This window comes from Chinchilla lanigera, unplaced genomic scaffold (genome assembly GCF_000276665.1).
Source record: "Chinchilla lanigera isolate Chin_1 unplaced genomic scaffold, ChiLan1.0 scaffold00003, whole genome shotgun sequence".
Classification (NCBI taxonomy): Eukaryota; Metazoa; Chordata; class Mammalia; order Rodentia; family Chinchillidae; genus Chinchilla; species Chinchilla lanigera.
Window position 1 is genome coordinate 31,246,568 of NW_004955404.1, and position 21,892 is coordinate 31,268,459.

General features: G+C 37.7%; 1 protein-coding gene across 13 annotated transcripts in view; it reads right to left on the bottom strand.

The window, feature by feature from the left end:
• Lmo7 (LIM domain 7) overlaps positions 1 to 21,892 on the bottom strand; it is a gene marked incomplete at its 5' end in the record, with an annotated part of 191,416 nt that overhangs the window by 49,412 nt on the left and 120,112 nt on the right. For 4 of the 13 annotated variants that reach the window (XM_013516553.1, XM_013516551.1, XM_013516549.1 and 1 more), the window contains 7 exon segments: positions 378 to 1,097; positions 1,944 to 2,147; positions 2,424 to 2,705; positions 3,647 to 3,899; positions 7,210 to 7,408; positions 10,886 to 10,999; positions 11,798 to 11,828. In XM_013516553.1, coding sequence (XP_013372007.1) covers positions 378 to 1,097; positions 1,944 to 2,147; positions 2,424 to 2,705; positions 3,647 to 3,899; positions 7,210 to 7,408; positions 10,886 to 10,999; positions 11,798 to 11,828 — 1,803 coding nt within the window. 13 annotated transcript variants of the gene reach the window in all.

Consider the following 21,892-nt stretch of genomic DNA (forward strand, 5'->3'; position numbering starts at 1 on the left):
ACTGTTGTAGAAATGCCTGAACATAAAATAAAAGTCTGTAAATATAGTTGGAAAATATTTTTATGAAACTTCATGTTGCAGAATAGTACCACAGACCTAAAGCTAAAGATCTGTGTGTGTGTGTGTATGTGTGTGTGTGTGTGTGTGTGTGTGTGTATATATCATCTTAAATAGGCTTAAAAGATATGCAAATATGGAATTGCTCTCGTTTTATGAAATGATTAAAGGTTTCTCAAAGCAAAGTAAATTTTTGCAGGATGCTTCAACACAGCACACGACATGCAGGGTTGAGCAATGTGACTCTGCTCTTTTGGCACATGGAAAGATATGCAAGACCGTCCACTGCAAGCCAAACTCTCGTAGAAACACACTCTGACCTCTCAACCATTAGCCTCTTCTTGTGCCTAAGCCGGCTGGCCTCTCGGATGGCCTCCCACTTCTGTAAGTCAGCCTCACTGCAAGGGCCAGGGGTGAAGGCCATGGGAGGCACAGTAGTGCCCAGTTTCCAAGACTGGATCTTACGAGCCAACATGTCATCTTTCCTCCGCTGATATGAAGGAACTAATATTCTGCAGCTATTACTTTTTTCTTTGGATGGGCACGTTCTTTCAAGTACACAGAGAAATCTGGCTTGGATTTCCGGAGGCAGAGTCCAGGGATCAGGGAAAGGGACTGGCTGGTATTTATCTGGGGCCCCGGAGAGAGGTACTTCTTTTTTCTGTGCTGGAATTCGGCGGACAATCATATCATCTTTTTCTAAATCTGGCAGCACAAGTTCACCTTCCCTACACTGCAAAATTATATCTCGCTCTACAGGATCATCTTGCTCAGAGAACCTTCTGAAGTCTTCAAAAGTTCGAAGAACACATGGATTTGCATGGAAAGCCCCAGTTTTTCTGACAAAGAAATCATCATTTTCTAAGTCAGGATCCACAGCTGGCATCTCAAGGTCATCTCTTCTATTGCCTGGTGCATGAGAAAGATTCTTTCTGCGTGTTATGAGCCTTGGACCAGAAGTGGGATCGATTTTGATATTTGTTTCAGAAGACAAGATGTCATCAGAGTATGTCTGGAGTGCCTGAAGTAATAAAAACTGACTGAGGCAGAGAGAAGAGAAAGGAAGGGAGAATCATATTAAGTTTGAGAAGAAAAAGTAATTATTAGCCAGTCACTGCAGGTGAATTATTTTAGGGTCACAGTAGGAACACTCACAAGACAGACAGACTATCATTAAATGCCATCATCTGTGACTTTCCTAAGCATCATTTACAGAAACAAGACCAAAACGTATTTCCCCAGAAAGGTGGGCACTATGGAGGGCAAGGGATGGGCTAACACTTACATCAGGTATACCTCTCTCACAGGCATTCTTGTGCCACCCCCTTGTACCCACCTTCTCATCCGCTTAGCCTCAGGGCCACATCCTGACTAGGGAGAAGCAATGCTCTTAGAAAGTGTTAACAGGTGGCTGTTATGCACTTTATGCCACAGGTACATATAATGAGCAAAAAACCCCTTGAATCTCTTAAGCTTTATAAAAGACTCTAAGGAATGCTTTGCATTCTCCCATCAGACTCACCCCTCCCAGTCTCTGTCTAAAAGTTATTTCCTTTCTCCACATTTCCATACACAGCACAACTGTAAAATTTGGTAATCTTTCTAAAAAGCCTTTTTGGAATGGCTTTCCAAAAGAACTATATAACATGTCCGTAAATATACACTGTCTTGCACATTACTGTGCTAACATAGAACATCAAATCCTAGAGACTTCTAGGCTTACATGCTCACACAATATGTTACACATTATGCTTTTGTACTGATCTATACAGTACATTTCCATGTTGCAGCCCAGTGAGGTTGCATGTTAATATAGCAGCAACAGCAGGCAGATTAGGTGCCTCAGGCCAGACCCCAAGCAGGTAGGCTTGTGCAGACAGGTGCACCTGGGCTCATCCGAGGCACCACCGATTCTCTTGACTGCGTGGGTGTCCTGTGATCTGAAGGCCCGTTTGGCAGCTAGCTCCAGCAAGAGTGAAGGTCTTTGGCAGTTGCTGTCTATCCTACTCTCTGCTTTCTGTATTCTATTAAAAATGGTGAAGCTTCTGTTAGAGCCTGAGTCCTCATCCTCAGAGTCTGAATTCCTTCTACTGTGAAGTGACAAGGAGAAAAGAAGGAGGGAAAGAAGAAGAAAAAGAATTGGAGAGGAATAAAACTACTGGAATTAATGCCAAGCTATGACCACATTCAGAAGAGGGTGGTTTAAGATCCAAATTCTAAAGTTTAAACAAATTCTCTTCAGTTAGAGAAGCTCTATAATGTTTAATGGGAAGTTAGCCTTTCCCTAAGTCAAAAACGAACATAGATGCACCAGACTAGGGTATAAAATAAACACCAGAAGAACAGAAACATGCACAGAGACAAACCTGAATCCCTGAAATTCTTTATACCATGGTTTATAAGTTTCCCTTTTTATTCTTTTCCAGTTCACATCTTCTGGGGTCCAGCATTTGGGAAGAAACTGATCAAAAGAATTCCCTGGGTTCGGTATGATTGGACTTAGCTTTCTCACATAAAGATCATCCTTTACAATGTTGGGTATGCCTGTCGGCTTTTCTTCTTCCTCTTCCAAATAACAAGAAGAGTTTGGAGTTCCTCGAACTGCTGACCAGTTCTGCACAATGGTGCCCCAAGTCCTCCTTTGGTTACTGTTCAAAACATCCAACCAGGTAAGACACTGTGTGAGCTATTTGTGACACAGAACACAAAAGGCATGCATTCCGCCTCACAAAGCTTACACCACTGGGAATGAAGCAGATGAACTCCCATTCCCATCACCACAGCTCCTGGAACAAAGTTAAAGCATTACAGCAGCAGCTCATTTTAGTTAGAAAATAGCTAAGTGCACACAGCCACTTCTAATTAAATGACACTTAATTGAAAGCTGTGTTAAAAGAAAGACAAATTGCAAACAGTTTGGAGTGTTACTTTCTGAATTAAATCAGCAACATGATAGACATCCAGATTCAGGACAAATATATTTCTGACCTTGTCAGTGCATATAGCCCAGTGGCTAATGTATCAGGAGAAAATATTTGCAGGCAAGAGTCGGGAGAGGTGGTTTTCGAGATGAAACTCTCGGGTCTCTTTTTCACTTGGAACCTATGGTTGGCTAGGTCATCCAAAATCACATCTAGCAACCTACATTCATCCTCCCCACCCGAATCACTTTCAGGATCACACATCTCTTTATAGGAAGTTGGGTTTGAAAAGTCATACTCTGCTCTGCTATTTTGATGGGAAATTAAAGGGTTCTTGTCATATCCACTAAGACCAACAAAAAAGGAAAAAAAGGGAAGAAAATATGGCAGAGCTCACAATGAATACTATTCAGACATCCAGTAAGCCAAAAAATACAAATAACCAGAAGGCTTGCATCTAAAAAAAGACCTAGCAAATTGTATGCTAACATTCTTAAAGAGAACAAATATCAAGACATGCCTGATTAAAGCACAGGTAAGGAGAAAATATCTCATTAGTGAAATTTATTATCTAACACATTTTAAGAGCCAATCTTTTTACCACATTTAAATGTACTGTCAAATTCACAAAGCATACAGGACTCCATCATCACGTCACATTCTCATACCTTGAAAATGTCCCATCTGCGTCCGTATAGATCGGGCTTGCCCAGCTTCTTCGGTTATTCTCATTTTTGTCTGGCTTTCTCTTCCTCAAGGGTGCTGGCACATAGGAGGGCTGTCTACTTTTGTTGGGTAAAAAACGATTGAATGGTAAAGCAGACTTTGGTTCAATGGCTGAAATCCTTCGATAGGACATATCATCTTTGTTATAATCCTGCATTTTGAAAGTAAACTCTGAATCTGTGTCACTTTCACAACCTATAAAGAAGGAACAAATGTTTGCTTTACTCTCCAGATCATTCTCCTAACTGAAATCCCTCAGTGTATCTGCTTTGTCTTTCCCTTGGAAACCCAGTGCTGCTACTGAGAACTGCAGGGAATATTTTTAGAAATTTGTCATGAAGTTGTGATAAGATCCATTAGGAGGAATTCACTTTGCATACTGGAGGCACACACAGTACATTCTTCTAGTGTCACATTCTAAGCAGGAAAAAACCCATTCCACTTCTGAACCCTTTTGTTCCCAGTCTTCTTTGCCTCCATGATGTTTCATACAATTAGTTGATGTAATACATGTAAATAAAACCCAGCAATCGAGACACAGACACTTAAAACCAGTTACAAAAGTAACTTTATGGAAACCCCTTAAAAGAAGGTATGTAGCTATCAAATTTACATAAGGGGAGAGATAAGGACATAGAAAGACAGGCAAAAATGCACAAAATTGCAAAAGAGTCTGGTAAATCTGCATGAGAGCCTATGAACAAGAATCCCCCATCAGATATGAGGTCAGGCTGGGTGCTTTGGAAGTTCCAAAAGAATCTCAAGTCTTATGCCTACATGACAGCACAAGAGAAATTATATTTGGAACACTATTTTAATTCAAAATCATTTTTTGAAAAAGCTCAAAAGAATACCCTTTGATGCACATCAAGGTCAGACAGATATGAGTAGTAATTAAAGTGCACTCGTAAAAAAGAAAACCCGTTCTTTTAAAGACACAGGAAGAAAAGAAAGGAGAAAAAATACTATAAATTCAAACTGAGCAGTCTCATTCCTCCCCTCCTTTTCTTCCTGCCTCCTGCACACTTGTAAAGGTGTGCAAGTGTCGCCTGCCTCCCGCCAGGGCTGTAACAGAGGGTGGGTCTGCACAGCACCTGACAGCTCAGCCTCTGAGCTGAACAGAGCTCCTACAGGGCCAGCCTGAGCTCTAGGCAGCCCAAACTCCTCCCTCCATCCTGGCAGGAATCTACAGTAAATAACACTGAGAAGAGTCCACAGGAAGTGGTCTGACACACCTGTGACACAGGGACAGTAAGAGGAGAGTCTCAGCAAAACTAAATAGAGGAAGCATAGCTATGGCCTGAAGGATTAGGAGTCAGTAATCTAGTGCTTTCTACCACCTCCTAAGTGAAAGACGTTTTATTCCAAAATGATCCTAGTCTAAATGTACATGTGAAATATTAAAATCATGAAGTATTCTACTCCTGAATTTTTAAAGATAAAGCCTTTTTATAGCCCAGTGCTTGGCAGAGTTTTTATGTGCCTAAATCTCATTCTTGATATAAATTTTCATACAAAACTAGAGAAATTTATTTTGCAATTCTTTTACCCCCAAAATATTACCTTAAACTGTGGTGTTAACAACAATAACCTGGTGAAAACCAGCAGAATTTTAATAAACTACCCACAGATGTATTTTATAGTCCTAGTATCCCCTCCCACTCCTTTTCTCAAGGCTTTTGTGGAGATGAGAAAGCAGAGTGACCCGAGCCTTCTGCTTTTGGTTATACACACCCAGCAACTAGCACCCAGCACCCTGACCAAGTGTCTGAGGAGAGGACCGTATCTGTACCGACTGAAGTCTGCATTTGTCCACAATCCTGCAATGTTTTCACTTTAATCTTTGTTGGCCAGGTAAAAATTTAAACATCATATATTGTAGGTTTTTCAATCTGGACAAAGTAATATAGTGGGTTAAGAATTTTGGCCTCTGCATTTAAAACTTTAATCACTCAGATGAATTACAAACTCAAGATTTGTTTCCTTAAAGGCATAGTAATCATCATCCTGACTATGAAAATGTTATACCTACATTGTAAAGAGCTAACAAATGCAATAGTAATTATAAAGATTAATGCTTAAATAACTATTGACATTTTTTAATACTAATACTCAAAAATTTAGTTTTTTTTTTTTATTCTGAGGATCGATCTGGGAGCCTTTGCACTGAGCTATATCTCCAGATCTCTTTGTATTTTGAGACAGGGTCTTGCTAAATCACTGTTTTACTCAAGCAGAGCATAAACATGGAATCCTCCCCCAGAGGGCTGAGATTATAAGCATTTGCCACCATACCTGGCTAAGAATTTAGTTTTTATTGCCATGGTTAATTTTTATTTAAAAAATTTAAAAACTGACAAAACAACAATGAAGACAAAATCAAAACAACACAAAAACAACAAAAATGATTCATGACCTCAAGACAAAATGATAGAAATTTACAACGGATGCTAAATTACATACTGTTATCTTCAATGAAGTTGCTCAGTCTGTTAGACGTAAGAATGTGACTTGTTACTGTCTTTGTTTTATAAGCCATGGTTAATTTTTGAAGAACAAATTTATTATACATAATTTGCTTATGTTTAAAATTTTTCTTAATAAACATCTAGGGAAACAATTTAGAAATATAAGCCAACATCCACGATATACAAGCAAAATGAAATCTCTTAATAATCAAGCACAAATTCACAAAGAGAATTCGCAATCTTTCATAATGATGATGGTAGAAGCACAGAATTATTTTAATTTTGTTGCTGATTTTTGGCATGGTGCTAAGGATGGATGCCACGGCCTCACACATGCTAGGCAGGTGCTCTAATCACTGAGCTACACTCCTAGCATTTTAAGAAATTCTGTTGTTTCAATCTAGTCAACTTAGAGTAGCTAGAGACTTATTCAAAAATTGCCAACACTACCTAGAAGCCACAGGAATAACATGTGTCCTTAAATAAGTGACTTGACCACAATCTTTGTATTTAAAAGAAGGTTCCCCTGCACAACATTTGCCATAATAAATTCCTTTCCCTTTGCTCTGTCCTGGGTTAGCTCTGACTCTGATATAACCAAAAGATACTTCTTACCACCCAGCAAGGCAGCATGCTACTCAATCTATCAAGATTTAGAGGTCAAAAAAAATTTCTGTTTACTTCATGACTTTTTTAAATCTTTGAGGAAAAAAGCAAGCACAAAAGAAAATTACTCAGGAATGAGAATGGTTGTTTTTACAGAATCTAAGTAATATAAGTAATATTCATTTCTATGTTTAAATTATCACTAAAAAATTAAGTCATAGTGAGCTGTTTCACCAACCCTGTCCAAAAATGGAAACTATCCCCACTATGAGAAAGGGAAAAATTAAGAAAAGCCCAGTTATACTTAAATCTTCATTTTAATCTACATCTTGGTGAAATTTTTGCCTAATTTTCATTCTTTTTTTCTACTTTCTCCTGCTCTCAATTTTCTCTTATGCTAACAAAAATAAACAGCCAAAAATGCAACTCACCTTCAAGTCCTCCTCTCAACGTGATATCCGAGCAGTAGCTGGTCAATGACCTAGACCCCAAGGAATCTAAGCTTTCAAAGGAATCTTCCCTCTTATGGCTGCCTGGAGGAGCAGGAAATTCTCCCCGGGCAGGACACCAGATATTACTATAACCACTGTCCTGGCCACCTCTGTTCAAAGAGCGAGCGTCTTCAAGTGCCTATAGAAAACATTTTATAAAGAACAGCAAGTTAGTATGCACTGCCAAAAATGTAAAGGTCGTGCTTCATTTAATAGGTAACAATAAAATTTCCCTGCTGAGTATTTTTAAAAAGCTGATAAAAATCTGAAAATATGTCTCCAATTCTTTTCCCACCCCTAATACAGTAAGGAGATATTCAATACTGTTTAATAAAGTGGTATACTCTAAGAAAGAAGTAGCACAGAAGAACTTAATAAGTTAATTAAAATAACACTGAAATGCTACAATCAATAATTACTTATAGTTCCCTGACTAAAAAAAATGAAAGGAGTCAAAGAAAAGAAAACCAATCTTAATTTAGGCAGCCAACTAGAGATAAATCAAGATATTTCCATCTATCTCCAAGAACTACTTAGCATAGCTTATATTAAATATAAAACGATAAAAGTTATAAAGTTCTTTAAGCCTATGCACTACACCTTAAAAAAAAAAAAAAGAACACTGGGCAAACACATTACAGAACTCATTTGTTTTCACTAATTATATAATCAAGATTCAAGATGCTAGCTGCTCTGTTGTTTTTCTGACTGAGTCAAGGGAAGCATACTTGTTTGCTGACACATAAAACCTATCTTCTTTGGATCTGAAGTAAATATTTATTTGACTTATATAGGAGATAAGTAGAAAAATGGAAAATGCTGTACATATACAGAATTTACACAGAATAATTTTTAATTAACGCTCCACAAAGAAATTCAATGACAAAATATAATTGATACAATTAGACTTTTTAAAATTTGAATTTAAGTAAAACTTACAAAGTCCTTAGCATAATCCTGACACACAGTAACAACTGAATACCTAGTAACTATAATTTTAACACCGTACAGGTAATTTTGTCATTATAGGAAAAAAATCATTAATATTACCAACACAGAGATAGTCTGAAGAACCTAGGAATTACTACTAACCAAATATGTAAACCTTGATAAATTATGGTTCAGATTTTTTTTTTAAAAGAGCTATGAGAAGTAGCTGGGAGATAATTAGGAATTCTAACACGGTCTGGGAAATATATAACAGGACTATATATGAATTTTCTTAATATGAACTTTGACTATAAAGAAGCATATTTTTACTCTTATAAGATTCACACTGAGTATTTAGGGATGAGATATGGTATCTGGAATTTACCTTAAACTGCTTAAGTAAAACTGTAGACAGATGATAGATACATAAAGCCAATATGGGAAATTTCAATAATTGAGTCACATGATGATTATCTGTGTATGTATTATATTATTTTCCAACTTTTAATTATGTATATATTTTAAAATATGAAAAAGATGAAAACAGTAACTAACAGCTGTCTCCGGCTTACAGCAGATTCACAACTGATCCATTACTTCATGGTTCAATTGTCTGACAAGTGTTTAAAGCTCAAATAAGGTCCAGCAGATTTACATGAGATTTCATATCCTTTATATGCCAGATATCCTGGCATTCAGAGTTACCATCCTGTCATGAAAATGCCAGCTTTACCTTATACCCCACTATTTTCAAGCAGATCAGAAAGTCAGGCCTATTGCTGCTAACTAAATATTCCTCAAATATATAAGAATGCTTCAATTTTCTAAAGAAATCTTTAAATCCACAGGTTTCTTATGCACATGCTTGCTAATGCCCTAGAGTTAACACACACCAAAATGCTTCTTCACATCATAAACATTAAAGTGACTGATAGGCCACCTCAGTCATAAAATAATCTGGAGTCTGGCCTTGAAGCCTTGCTTTTGAGGACTTCACCCTGACAAGTCCCCTAAAATGACTCACCTCCAACTTATAAGAGGACTCTAGCACAACAGTTTATGCCAAGTATTTTTTAATCGCAGTTTTGGATTGGTACAAAGCATTACCTACTTAAATGGGACAGGGTGATAAACACAATAATTTTGACTTTTATCAAACCAATGTAAAACAGATGATACATTCAGATGCTTCTCATGGCCACTCCCAATTGGAAATAATGGAATAACAGCCCAAATATAGTTTTATCTAGCAAAAATTCCTTTTACTCACTCTGACATTGACACTGGTGACAGGAAATGGCCTGTAATGAGCCATTCCTAGCAAAAACACTGTATTAAGACTGTTCAACCTGAGTCACACTGTCATAAAAAGTTCCAAAGGGTATAAGGGACTAGTACATGAACCAAAGTCCTACACAGTTTCAACTGCATGTTTTCTTAGCTAAGACAACTGTAAAGCAAGGCTCTCTCTCTGTGGCTAAGGCCTCCAGCAATTCATCCTTCAGAGCCACACCCTCTCATAGCAGTGACCGTTGCATCTGCTGGTCTGTCTCACACAACCACACAACCATACTTCAGTAAGGTTGAGTCATTTGAATGTTTACCCAACTTCCAGTTCAGTATGTGTGCATGGTAGTATCTCAATATTGCCTGAATTAACTGATCCAAGGCATTAAAATAAAGTGATTTCAACTCTTTACAATCCAAAAGAAAAGTAAAGGAATACCTGAATGCTTTAGGCTCTATAACCACCCTTTTCTGCAAGTGTGTGGCTGGACTCAGACGAAGTAAAATTTGTAAGTAAAGAGGTAGATGTAGCACAAGGTGATCATTTTCCTCAAGCCTAAAATTTTTCATTCCCCAATCACAACTGACATTCACTGTATCTTTAAAATGTGCCAGAGACTAAAAATGCTAAATGCCTCATAGATATAGTATCATTTAATCATAAAAAAAAATAAAACAAATACTATTAATTAGATGGTACTTTACTATTTTGATTACATATTTTTTTCTAAGACTTAGAAGTTCCCCTGGATACTACTTAGAGAAATTATTTTTCCCACTTTGGTTTTATTAATAAACATTTGGCAGAACTATGGTCAGTCTTAGCACTCAGCTCTTCTTAAATAGTCCATAAGCCTTCAAAAGCTGCCACACTTAGTCTAAGATATGAAAGAATAAAAATGTGGTATAAAACCAAGGATTCTAACTTAAAAACCTTATCAAGCTTCACTCAGCATTCACTACTCTTCAGGAAACAAAAGCAGTATGGTTATTTTGGCATGTGATCATTAGAGATAATTACTTAGGATAAGAACATATTAATATAAACAAATTGAGTGATATACATAAATTTTAATAGTCCTGAAAATGCCTTTCTGCTGCTGTTAAGCTCATAATGAGCACAAAAGCAGTTAAGTTGTGCAGCATATAAGAAGCAGATGTGCATAATATCAAATTATCTAAAATTAAGAGATAAATCTCTAGATCTTAAAAAGTGCTCTGGAATAGATTCACTTCTTGGTAGTAGCACATGAAGCAGCAAACAAGTAACAATCCTGTCTACTCAGCCCAGTCGAGAGCAGAGCAAAGACAGTCAAAACCACCGTGTGAGGGAGGAGGAGGAGCTGAACGCCACAGTATTAGTTACAGGAGCTATCTCAGACAGATACAGTTTTCTTACCTTAGTCAGAGCTTGTCCTAAAAGATTCTCAAATGCTTTCAAATTAAGATAGGGACCATTATAGTAAGGGTTACTCTGTGCTTTTCTTCCCAGCCAGTACAATGTTATCAAAACCTTAAAAAGAAAAATTCATGAACAACAAGATCAGTCTATTTAGTGACCAACCACAAGTACAAAGGCAGGTGAGTGCTGCAGATCAATGATGGATCACGTTACTCTACGGCAGAAATACAAACTTTTAAATTTATGGCAACAAGGAGCACCATTAAAAATCTTAATTATTCTTACGACATTTTCTTGTCTCAGCAAACAAGTTCTCTGAGCAAAAAGTATTTATGTACTCTACTAGCACACATAAAGCAAAAATTTGTAAGACAAAAAACACAAGTAAAACTTTAAACCCATTAATATTTTTAATAAAATTAGAGAACAAATACCGAAATAAATAAACCTCAGCACTCTTAATAAGAACATTAAGCGTTTCAAAAAATAAAGCTGCCTCTTTTAGACACTCTTCTATATATGTAGAATATTACAGACAGTATACGAGTTTATAAAGAAAAATTACGGAGACTCAGTAAATATTCAGTGTTTTTCCTTGAAGTCTGATTTGAGGGTTTCTACTTGCTCCCCTAAAATTTCTAAAATGAGTTTGCCCTTACCACATTAGTAACATAACAACCAGCTTCCTAAATCTAACCAACCCTCTTATACCATGATGTCACAGAATGTATGTTCTAACCATATATTTTAACACACATACTTAAGTATATTGAGAGTTTGTGACTGGTTGTTTTCTAGGTGAAATTTAATTAGAAAAAAAGAACACAGAGCATACTTTTAGATCTACAACTTTCTAACAAAATATGAAATTAAAAACTATAATGATCAATTAAAGTAAATATATCTTACATTTTTCACTCTCCTATCAGTCTCTTCTTGCCTGTAAAGAAAAAGAAAATATTAATTAATGTCCACGAACCTTAAATTATGAATTATAACTTTAAAATCATTCTTATTCTAAAGTTCTATGAATATTAACATCACTTGGAAATTCAGAAATCTTAAGCTGCATATTTCTCATCAGAAGAATTAGTCCATATTCACTGATCTGGTTAAATATAATGGTCCATATCCCATGAAAAGTACTGTTGTTTTCCTCCTTTTATCCATTATAATTTGATTTTTAAAATATGTTGTTGTGAGTTTGATAGTCTCATTTTAAACAATGCTTAAACCTGGACAATGGGAGGAGAAGGAAAACAAGAAAAAAATCTTAAAACGAAAAAAAATAAGTGGTTGTGCACAAGGGAGATTCTCCTCCACTGTCTACAAGGTTTGCCACCCAAGTTCCCCAGAGCAGACTGCTCAGAGACCATGAATCTGCAGATGCTGAAAACTACAGTTTAAAAAGTAACTGTGAGACTCAGCCGAGAGAAATTCACTCTACTACAAGAACACTGGGTGTTTTGCCCACATATTAAAGGGCATGATTTTTACAGTAAAGATTAATGGAGGCAGATGTCACCCCAATGTGGAAAAGACAAGTTATGGAATAAAGACATATGTCATCCTAAAAGAACATGTTTCCATCATTAGACACACACATGCTCATTGTGAATTCAGAGACCATGGAAACTTGAGCTAGAGGGCTTCTAAAACAGAAAATACTACATTTTCAGCCTAACTGTACGTGATTTACTTTTAGGATAAAATACGCAGACACATGTGTTATCCATATGTATGTAGAAGACATATGCATAAAACATATCACAGAGATAATTCACTTTCATATATACAGACAGCTAATGCAGAGGGGGTATGAATGTCCAGAGGCCAATATTTTGACTTTTTCTTTTGAGAAGGGTCTCACTGTGTAGTTCAGACTGTCCTTGAACTACGCAGCCCAGGATGGCTTGGAACTTGGGACAATCCTTGGGCCTCAGCCTCTCTAGTGCTAGGATTATAAGCATGTGCCACCACACCCGGCCTACAGGCCACTATGTAACAAAACTTTGAAAAAATCCACAAGGTAACTATGACTATTCCTTTTCACAGAAAAAAAAATGAACCCAAAATCCATTTCTAAATAACATGCACCTCCCAACCCCCTAAAAAAAAGAACAGCATCTTAACAAAATTCACAAACTTTCATACTACTGGTGGAAATACAAATTGGGGCAGCTATTTATACTCTTACCTACTTGGTACTATCTATTGAAACTAACTGTATCAATATTCTATGACCTAGTCCATTACCAGGTATATGCTCTCAACAACAGTGTTGATATTTACTGAAATTCATATACAAGAAGGTATATAACAGTATTATACATAATAGCTAAAGCTGGAAGATAGTCACATGTCTAAGAGGGACAAGAATTACAGACTATCTATATAATGAAATATTATATAAAAATGAGAATCAATACCTGTAGCTACATCTAATCACATAGTTCTATCTCACAAACAATGGGAAGAAAAGAAGCCATAACAAATAAATACATAAAGAAATGTTCAACACGGCTGGCCATTCAAGAAATGAAAAATAAAACAACACTGAGATTCCATCTCACTCCAGAAAGAATGGCTACTGTGAAGAAGTCAGCCAATAACAAATGCTAGAGAGGCTGTGGGGAAAAAAAGAATCCTTCTTTATTGTTTGTGGGAGTGTAAACTTGTACAGCATTATGGAAATCAGTATGGAGATTCATCAGAAAACTAAAACTAGAAATGCCATTTGACCCAGCTATTCCCCTTCGAGGTATCCTTCCAAAAGAGTTAAAAGATATCATACCACAGTGACATATGCAAACCCATGTTTATAGCAGCAAAATTCACAACAGCTAAATTGGAAACAGCCTACATGTCCATCAATAGATGAATGGATAAAGACAATGTGGTATTCATATACAATGGAGTATTACTCTGCTGTACAGGATAAACGAGTCATTTATAGGAAAATAAATGCACCTTAAAGCCATAATGTTAAGTGAAGTAACACGTAAGTTTAAATATCATATAGTTTCTCTTATATGAGAAACTCAATATATAAATAAAGTACAAAAAAAAGACCAATAGGAAAAAAGAGAGAGAATAAGTTAGTGAAATCCAGCATGGACAATATATTGAAAAATATACCTCAGTTTAGGACAGCTGTTTTATGTTTTTTGGCCTGTTAGGCTGTTAATCTGTATGTATGATAATTAACTTTATAAAGACTTGGTGGCATAAAAATAAATAAATAAAATATGGTGGCAAAAAAGGGTGGTGGAGGGGAAGGGGGGAAAAAAACAATTGAGATGCATGATACGTATGTACCAGTTCTCCACAGTGAATGTAATCATTATACACTCTAAACTAGAGCCTCCAAAACTATGAGCTAAAATAAAATTGTTCTTTATAAATAAAAAGAAAGAAAAGAGAAAAAGAAGCCAGACACAAGACAGCCCAGGGATCTGAATGGCCTTACACAAAGCGCAAAAAAATAGGCTGTGCCAGTTCATCTTAACTGTCAATTTGAGTGGATTGAGAGACTCCTAGAGCAGTGACTGGATCATGAGGTGCTGTCCTCAATGGTGGATTAATCCTCTGATGTTCATAGCTAAATGTGCTGCTGGGAGGCATGGCTTTGTTGAAGGTGGCTTCTAGGCATGCACTTTTGAAGGGCGTATCTTGTCCCAACCACCAAGAAGTGAGCATCTTTGCTCCACCATGCCGTTTTGCCCTGATGTTTCTGCCTTGGAGCCAATTGACCATGGACTGAAATTGCGAGCCAAAATAAACTTCTCCCCTTTTAAGTTATGGATGTTCGGTATTTCACCCTAACAGTGGAAAAGGTGACTAACACAGACAAAACAAAGATATACTATTAGAAGTCAGGACAGTGGTTACCCAGGGTGGAGAAACTGACAGAAGTCCGGGCAGAGGCTAGGCCCTCTAGGATGCTGATAATTTGTATTTTAATCTGGAAGCTGACTACACCGAAGCATGTTTAGTTTCTAAATAAATCTTTCAGCCTTACTTTTACAGTATGTATATTTTTTGTATGCATATTATACTTCAAAAAAGTGAATAGAACAAATTTCACAGCCCAAGTGCTCAAACCTTAACTTAACCTTTGAGTAAAAATAGAATCATCTTGTGGAAATTAATAACATTTCACTTTGGAAGTTAAGTGGGGAAGTCACCAGAAATGGTCAATGAAAAATTATAGTTGTAAACACATAGTCCCTTGTTAGATTAATGACCCATACACACACACCCCTGAAGTGTTAACTTATCCAAAGCACAGAAGAACCATCAGTACTCAGTACAGGATGTACTAGCCCAATAGTTATCCCACCTTTGTGAAAAGCACACTCAGAACAGAAGAAAGAGAGCTCTCTTGAACTCCTGACCTTTCCACAGCCCTCCATAAAGGTTTTCAACCCAACACACTCATCTACTTTAGATTTTTTATTATGATAGAACAATAACCGGAAATGCAAAGTACAGCCCATTCTGTGACAGACTCTCACAACAGCAGTGATCCTGGCTTTCCTGTCCTTCATCACTTTACATTCCCTTCTAAATATGAGCATTTACAACATGCTCCAAAACACAGTCATATATAGACCTGCCAAGTTAGTGTCCTATCACTGAAATGTAATGCCAGGAATTCAAGTAGTTGATGATTTGCTGGAGTAAAGAGAGTTTACTATGACACACCACAAACATTCCACTCCATGACGTCAGGAACCAGGCCACTCCTTTCCCTAGGAGGGCCACAGGGTATTACCCTAAGACCTTTTAACTAGAACAAGTGTGAGAGTGGAGGTGAGCTCACCAGGACTAGACTCTGCTTGACTCAGTCAAGGAGTGAGGCAACAGTATCTCAGTTGAAAACTGTCCCCCATAGCAAATGTGCTGGTAGAGTTGATGTGGTATAATACCATGCTGAAGGAGTAGGAGGTCTGGGGGCAGATCTGGCTCCCACACATTATTTACTTGGGCCATTTACTTGACTCTCAAAGCTTCAGTTTCCTTCCGAATAAACTGGGAATGATGCCACCCATTTCAAATATTAGGAGGAAATGTACTCATGTACTTGGTAGACTCCCTAACATCACAGTCATCACAGAAGACTATGTGAGGTCAGGGCACTTTTAGTTTCATTCTGTCCACAAAGTCATGCTGGACACCAATATTTATACTGCAGCTTTCCTGCCTGACACGCCCTATCTTTATCTTGTTTTTTAAAATAACCTACTATGTGTATTTTTATTTTTTATATTTCTCTGCTGGACCAGAATCCCAAAAGGTTTGTGTGGTTTTGTTCATGGCTATATCCCAAGGCCTTTAAAACAGGATATGCCCCCTTGGAAAGCACATAAAAATATGCACTTAAAAATGCACAGTTATGGCACACAGATGCCCTCAGACATTGGTTGAATACATTTATTCAATTTACAGAAATGTGAGAAAAAGCTGAAATGATAATAGCTCAGGAGATTTTTGTTTTCAATGTTAGTGCTAGGCAAGCACTGTATCACTGAGTTATGTGTCCTGCCTTGCCTCCTTTTTTTTTTTGGTTTTGATACAGGGTCTCACTAAATTTCCTGGGATTGCCTCAAACTTCCAATCCTCCATCTCAGCCTCCAAAGTAGCTGGGATTATATCCATGCATCACCCTAGCCCCAGAGCATCAGACTCTTAATAAATATTTATATAATGTCAAAAACAGGAATTAAGTTGGATTAGCTTACTAAACAATCTTAACTCAAATTGTATTGATATTCATACATGTTACAAAAAAAGACAAACAAAGCAAAGGCCAGTTTGAAAACAGAGAGTACAAAGTTTAAGTATTAGTCACTGATGAAAAAGACCAAAGAATCTATACCTACATCAAAACAAAAATTTACTGCTCAGAGAAAAATAGTTCAGTTATATTTTAAAAATTACTATCTTGAATATATTGATAGTGCTCATTCTATGCTTAGATCATGCATTAACTTTTAAATACTATATTTAATATTCATGAGATAGCAAGAACAGCACAGATATAATCTTCCTCGCTGTTAATGAAACAGTTTTAATTCCTTTGCTGCCTCACAAAGGGCCAGAAGACATGTTTCCATCACAGACCTCTGGACTTTGTGTCCATCGGTCCACTCTTTAGCTGTGTTCACCTCATCCTAACAGCCACTTGATATTCCCTGGAACCAGGCAGCTCTAGGTCTGATCCTTTTTTACACTGAGTTTAAATCTTTGAGATTTTAAGAGACACATATGAATCACTCAAGAATTTCTAACCAAAGGACCAAGGAAATAAAAAGTCCATGTCGATGCTCTCTCTGACTGTTCTTAAAAGATGCTTTTCTAGTCTTCCCATGATGAGGCAGCTCAGCTGCAAGGGCTCTGGGGTCAGCCCTCCTGCCTGGATTTTGGCTCCACTTTTCCTAGCTGTGAGAACCTGATCACATTACTCAACTCTGTCTCTAAAGCTTTACCTGCAAAAGAGAACAACAGTTCCAGCCTCACTGGGCTCCAAAGAGAGAGAGAAAAAGTGTTTAACCCAGGCTGAATAAGTAAATGAGACATTTCAAAACTATCTCCAATGATCAGCCTAAACCAAACCACTGGGGGGAAGAGGAACTGCCAGAAGACAGTCAACTCTTCCTTACATATAGTTTCCCCCAGAAGACATACTTCTGTGAAACAATTTACAACACTCTTTCATGCTACTCTTTCCTTGCCCTCTTGCTGTAGAAGGCTTGAAACAAGGATAATAAATTATTTCTAGAATAAGATCAAACAAAGGGCAAGGCAAACCACAGTGGTATTACTGCCACTATCTAAACATCCATGTGGGCACAAGCCAGCCCTCCCTGCCTGCCCGCCCATCCTTGGTCTATCAATGCCAAAGCCAGAAGCTCAACATGTGAAAGAAAAAAATGTGTCTACACAGCCAAAAGCCTATCTCCCTCATACCTGACTACACAGTTTAAGAACAAAGTGCGAATGAATGAGACTATGATTTACCACTGTGTGCCAGCCAGCTGTGGTCTACAGTGACACCAAAAATGTTCCCAAACCTCCCTGCTGAGTGCTAACTTTGAGCCCATACACAGGTGACCTACCCAAGCCTTCCTGTGGGCTCCTGTGAGAGGCTGCAGAGAGCCGGAGCAGTCCCAACATGCGGTTGTATGTCAGAGTCCATCACCGGCCCAGCACAGCCAAGCACTGAAGAGCTAGCCATCACCTAAAGCCACCCCTTGCTAACTCAGCAGACCCAGGGTTAAAGGAAATCTGCCCCCCAAAAAGTTAAGCATCACAGGATTTGACACAGAGCTCCAGTTTTCCTGTTGTTCTCCATGTCTCCATAGCCCTTTTTCTTAAAAACCAACTTTCTCATTTGCAACAATGAAAGGCCCAATCTTCCTATGTTCTGCCCCAACCTCATAATCCTCAAGAACTGAATATGTTCTAAACATATTCTAAAAGTATCTCTTATCCTCAAGGCCCAGCCCCATTCTGCCCAAGTCAAACTCAGCTAAGATCAAATACAATACCCTGGCTCAACCACTGCTTGGAGAAACGGGACTAAAAACTCGTGTTGGAATTTATCTGATACAGTAGGAATATCTATAATGGAAAAGGTAAGAAGTCCAGTCATTCCTCCAAGCCTCCAGTCTGTGTGATCCCAGCTGAACAAATATCTAGAAAGTCTACAAGGGACTCAAGCAGAGTTACCTAAACAGTTTAGTCTCCTCCTTGCTACCAAAATAAGTTCCCTGCTATGCTTCTGCCTTCCTCAGAACAACAGTAGTTTATTGAATGATTATGTCCTCAGGCCTCCACTTCCTGAGACTACTTCCCAGTTAGGCATGGAATCTTCCTCAAGATCCTGCCCCTGCCCTGCCCTGCCCTGCCCTGCCCTGCCCTGCCCTGCCCTGCCCAGTCCTCAGTTGCACCAGCTGACCTGGGTGTTGCCTTTGGGAAACTAGTTGATATTAGAGAAGCTCAGCTCAGTAAATACTTGGTCCTCATCCAAGCCAGTAAGTAATCTCTGTCCTCCAGTTGTTGCTTATTCTGTTGACCACCTGCTAGCACTTTAAAAAAAAAATCAAAAAATGATGTCCTGAATCATGACTTTATAAGCAGTCACAAGAAGAATATGTGCACAGCATCTGGTTTAAATCTGCCATATACACATATGGTAAGGGCACAGACAGACATGTGTACAGGAGGGAGAGACAGGAGAGAAAACTCAAAGCAGATGTCCTGATGGCAGAACAGTGGTGGCACAGCCTGTTGTGTGTTGCTACAAGAGAATACCACAGACTAGGTAATTCAGAAGACAGAGATAGGCCTTCCTTACACTTTCAGAGGGAAGTCCAAGGTCAAGGAGGCTGGTGGGAGGGAAAAGGGAAGTAGGCCAAACTCAACCTCTTATCAAGGGCCTATTCCTGTGATAACTTACGTACTTCTGCAATAACAGCACAAATCCACTCCTGAGAGCAAAGCCCTAGTTACCTCTTAAAGGTCCTGATCTCAACAGTTGCATTGGGGATGAGGTTTCTAACACATGAAATTTCAGGACACATTCAAAACAGAGTGAGCAGCATCTTTCTAATATATGCAACAAGGCAATCTGTCTCCAAATGGAAGGAAAGCCTTGACCTTCTGAGCAACTCTTAACACACTAGGTTAAATTTTAAGAAACACCACAAGAAAACTTCTAACACTACTGCCTCAAAAGAAAGGGGCTATTTCTATTGGAAATACAAGAATCAAATTAGGAATCTATCATAGGAATCTATCAGGAATGGCTTCATTTCCTATTAGAATGGAAGTTCTAAAATAGTTTAAAATAGAACAAATACTACCATCTGTCTTTCACTGTGTCAAATAGATGTATGTACAAAAGTTGTAGGTGAGTTCTTAGAAAACTTCATTCACTCTTCCTTTCTTTCAAAAAAGTAAGCTGCATCAAAAGGAAGAAAGTAAAAGGCTGAAACTGTGCTTTCTTCCCTCCCACTTTATCCTAAAAATGAAACTGCATTCCATTTGACAACCTTCCAGTGATGCTGGAAATGTGTGACTCACTGGCTTTTATGTGCCATTTCTACAAAATGCAGCTCTATCTGACTGAAGTGGAAACCATAAAAATGACACTGGAGAACATAACACCACCCCTGGAGATAATTAGTGAGCACAAATATATAAACCTAATTTCTATACTTACCTATGTGAGAAGAAACTCTTGGAAATTCAACAGTTTTGCCCTAGCAACATAATTCTTATTCCAATCATGTCATGAATAAGTACACTCTTGTTAGAAATAACTCATTATTAAATTTCACACTCCACCCACACACTATAAAAATAGCAGAGTTTCACTTAAAGGGAAGGGGATAGGCATATGTATTAAAAGATCCTGGTACACAATCCTACTTAAATAATAAAACTGAAGAATGCCACTCCAGGAGCTAGGAGGTAGGCTTTATCCCAAACTCTCGCAATCTGAAACTTTTATAATTATTTTCTACTTTACATAATATACTTGCTATTATATAAATCTACTTCACATTTGAGAATTGTACATATATCGCATTAGCTGGTAAACTATAAACAGAATTATGATCCATTTTGTATGACCTGTTTATTAAATGGAGTTCAGTTATACAAAATATGTTGAGGGAGAGAGTAGAAGCGATTTCAACCAAAGAAACTTAACCTTTACTTTCCCCCTATAAGTAACAATGTTTGGTAGCCACAGCAATGGAGATATTGGGTTTTCCTTTTACATAGGAAGCTTGAGAACCTTAATAAAAGTGAATGATGATTAGGTAAATGGTAACTTAGATATTCAAATGCAATGCTGAAAGTAGAAATCTTGACTGGAGGAATAATTTGGGGAGTTGTCTTGCACATAAATGAAATGTAAAGTCATATGACTGAATGAGATCACCTTTATTAAAATAAATAAGTACAGTATACACAGAGAAGAGGTTGAAGAATTGAGCCCTGGGAAACCCAAGCCATAAGGGTTAAGAAACAGGAGCAGTTAGCAAAACAGCTCATAAGGTCCACCCAGGGAGATGGGTGGCCTACCACAGTGAAGCAAAGGAGGCGGGTGCAAATCCACACAATAATGCTCTTAAAAGGTGGAGGAAGATGAAGGCTGTGGATTATTTTCTCACCTCTCATGGTATTTGACATATACACCCCACATATAATTACTCTTTCCTTCTCTGAAGAGCAGCAGTTCATAATGACAAATACTTATTAACAAAAATTTTATTAAGCTGCACATGGTGGCCCACACCTATAATCCCAGCAGTCTGGAAGCCTGAGGCAGGGAGATCGAACATTCAAGCCCAGTCTGGAGATTTAGTAAAACCGTATCATAAAATAAGAATTTAAAAAGGGCTGGGGATGTAGCTCAGTTCAAAGGCCCTGGGGTCAATCCCCAGTACCTAAAAGAATACACATCTATCTCAAAACCACCAACATCCCTGAAGATACAATTTAAGAGACTATTGAACTAGAATCTCTCAGGTGTGCTTCCAGACTTGAACTCACACTCAGCAAATCAAAATGAAATTCAATTATAAATATAAATGTTCTAGACATTGGAACACAATCCTGTGCCAGACCATATATTTTTCATTCAAACGTTTCTCAAACTATGTATCACAGAAGAGAAAAAAAGTGGCAAAATTTTAAGAGGACTTCAGGGGGAAAAAAAAAAAAAATTGAAAAATTCTACACACTATATTGTCCTCTTGAATAGCAAATTAAAAGCCTGAGAAGTCCTCTGAAAAGAGGGCTATTTTACTTGTATTTTTAAAAATTCACTTTTTAAATTTTTTGGCAGAACAGTCAGGATACTACTATCAGTGAAATGCTTTCCAGTTGTGTTCTTTTTAACTATCTTAAGTATATAATTAACATAATCATAGCAAATGCCTTTACTAAGCATTTTATATCAATCATTATGTCAACTGTTCCACATTA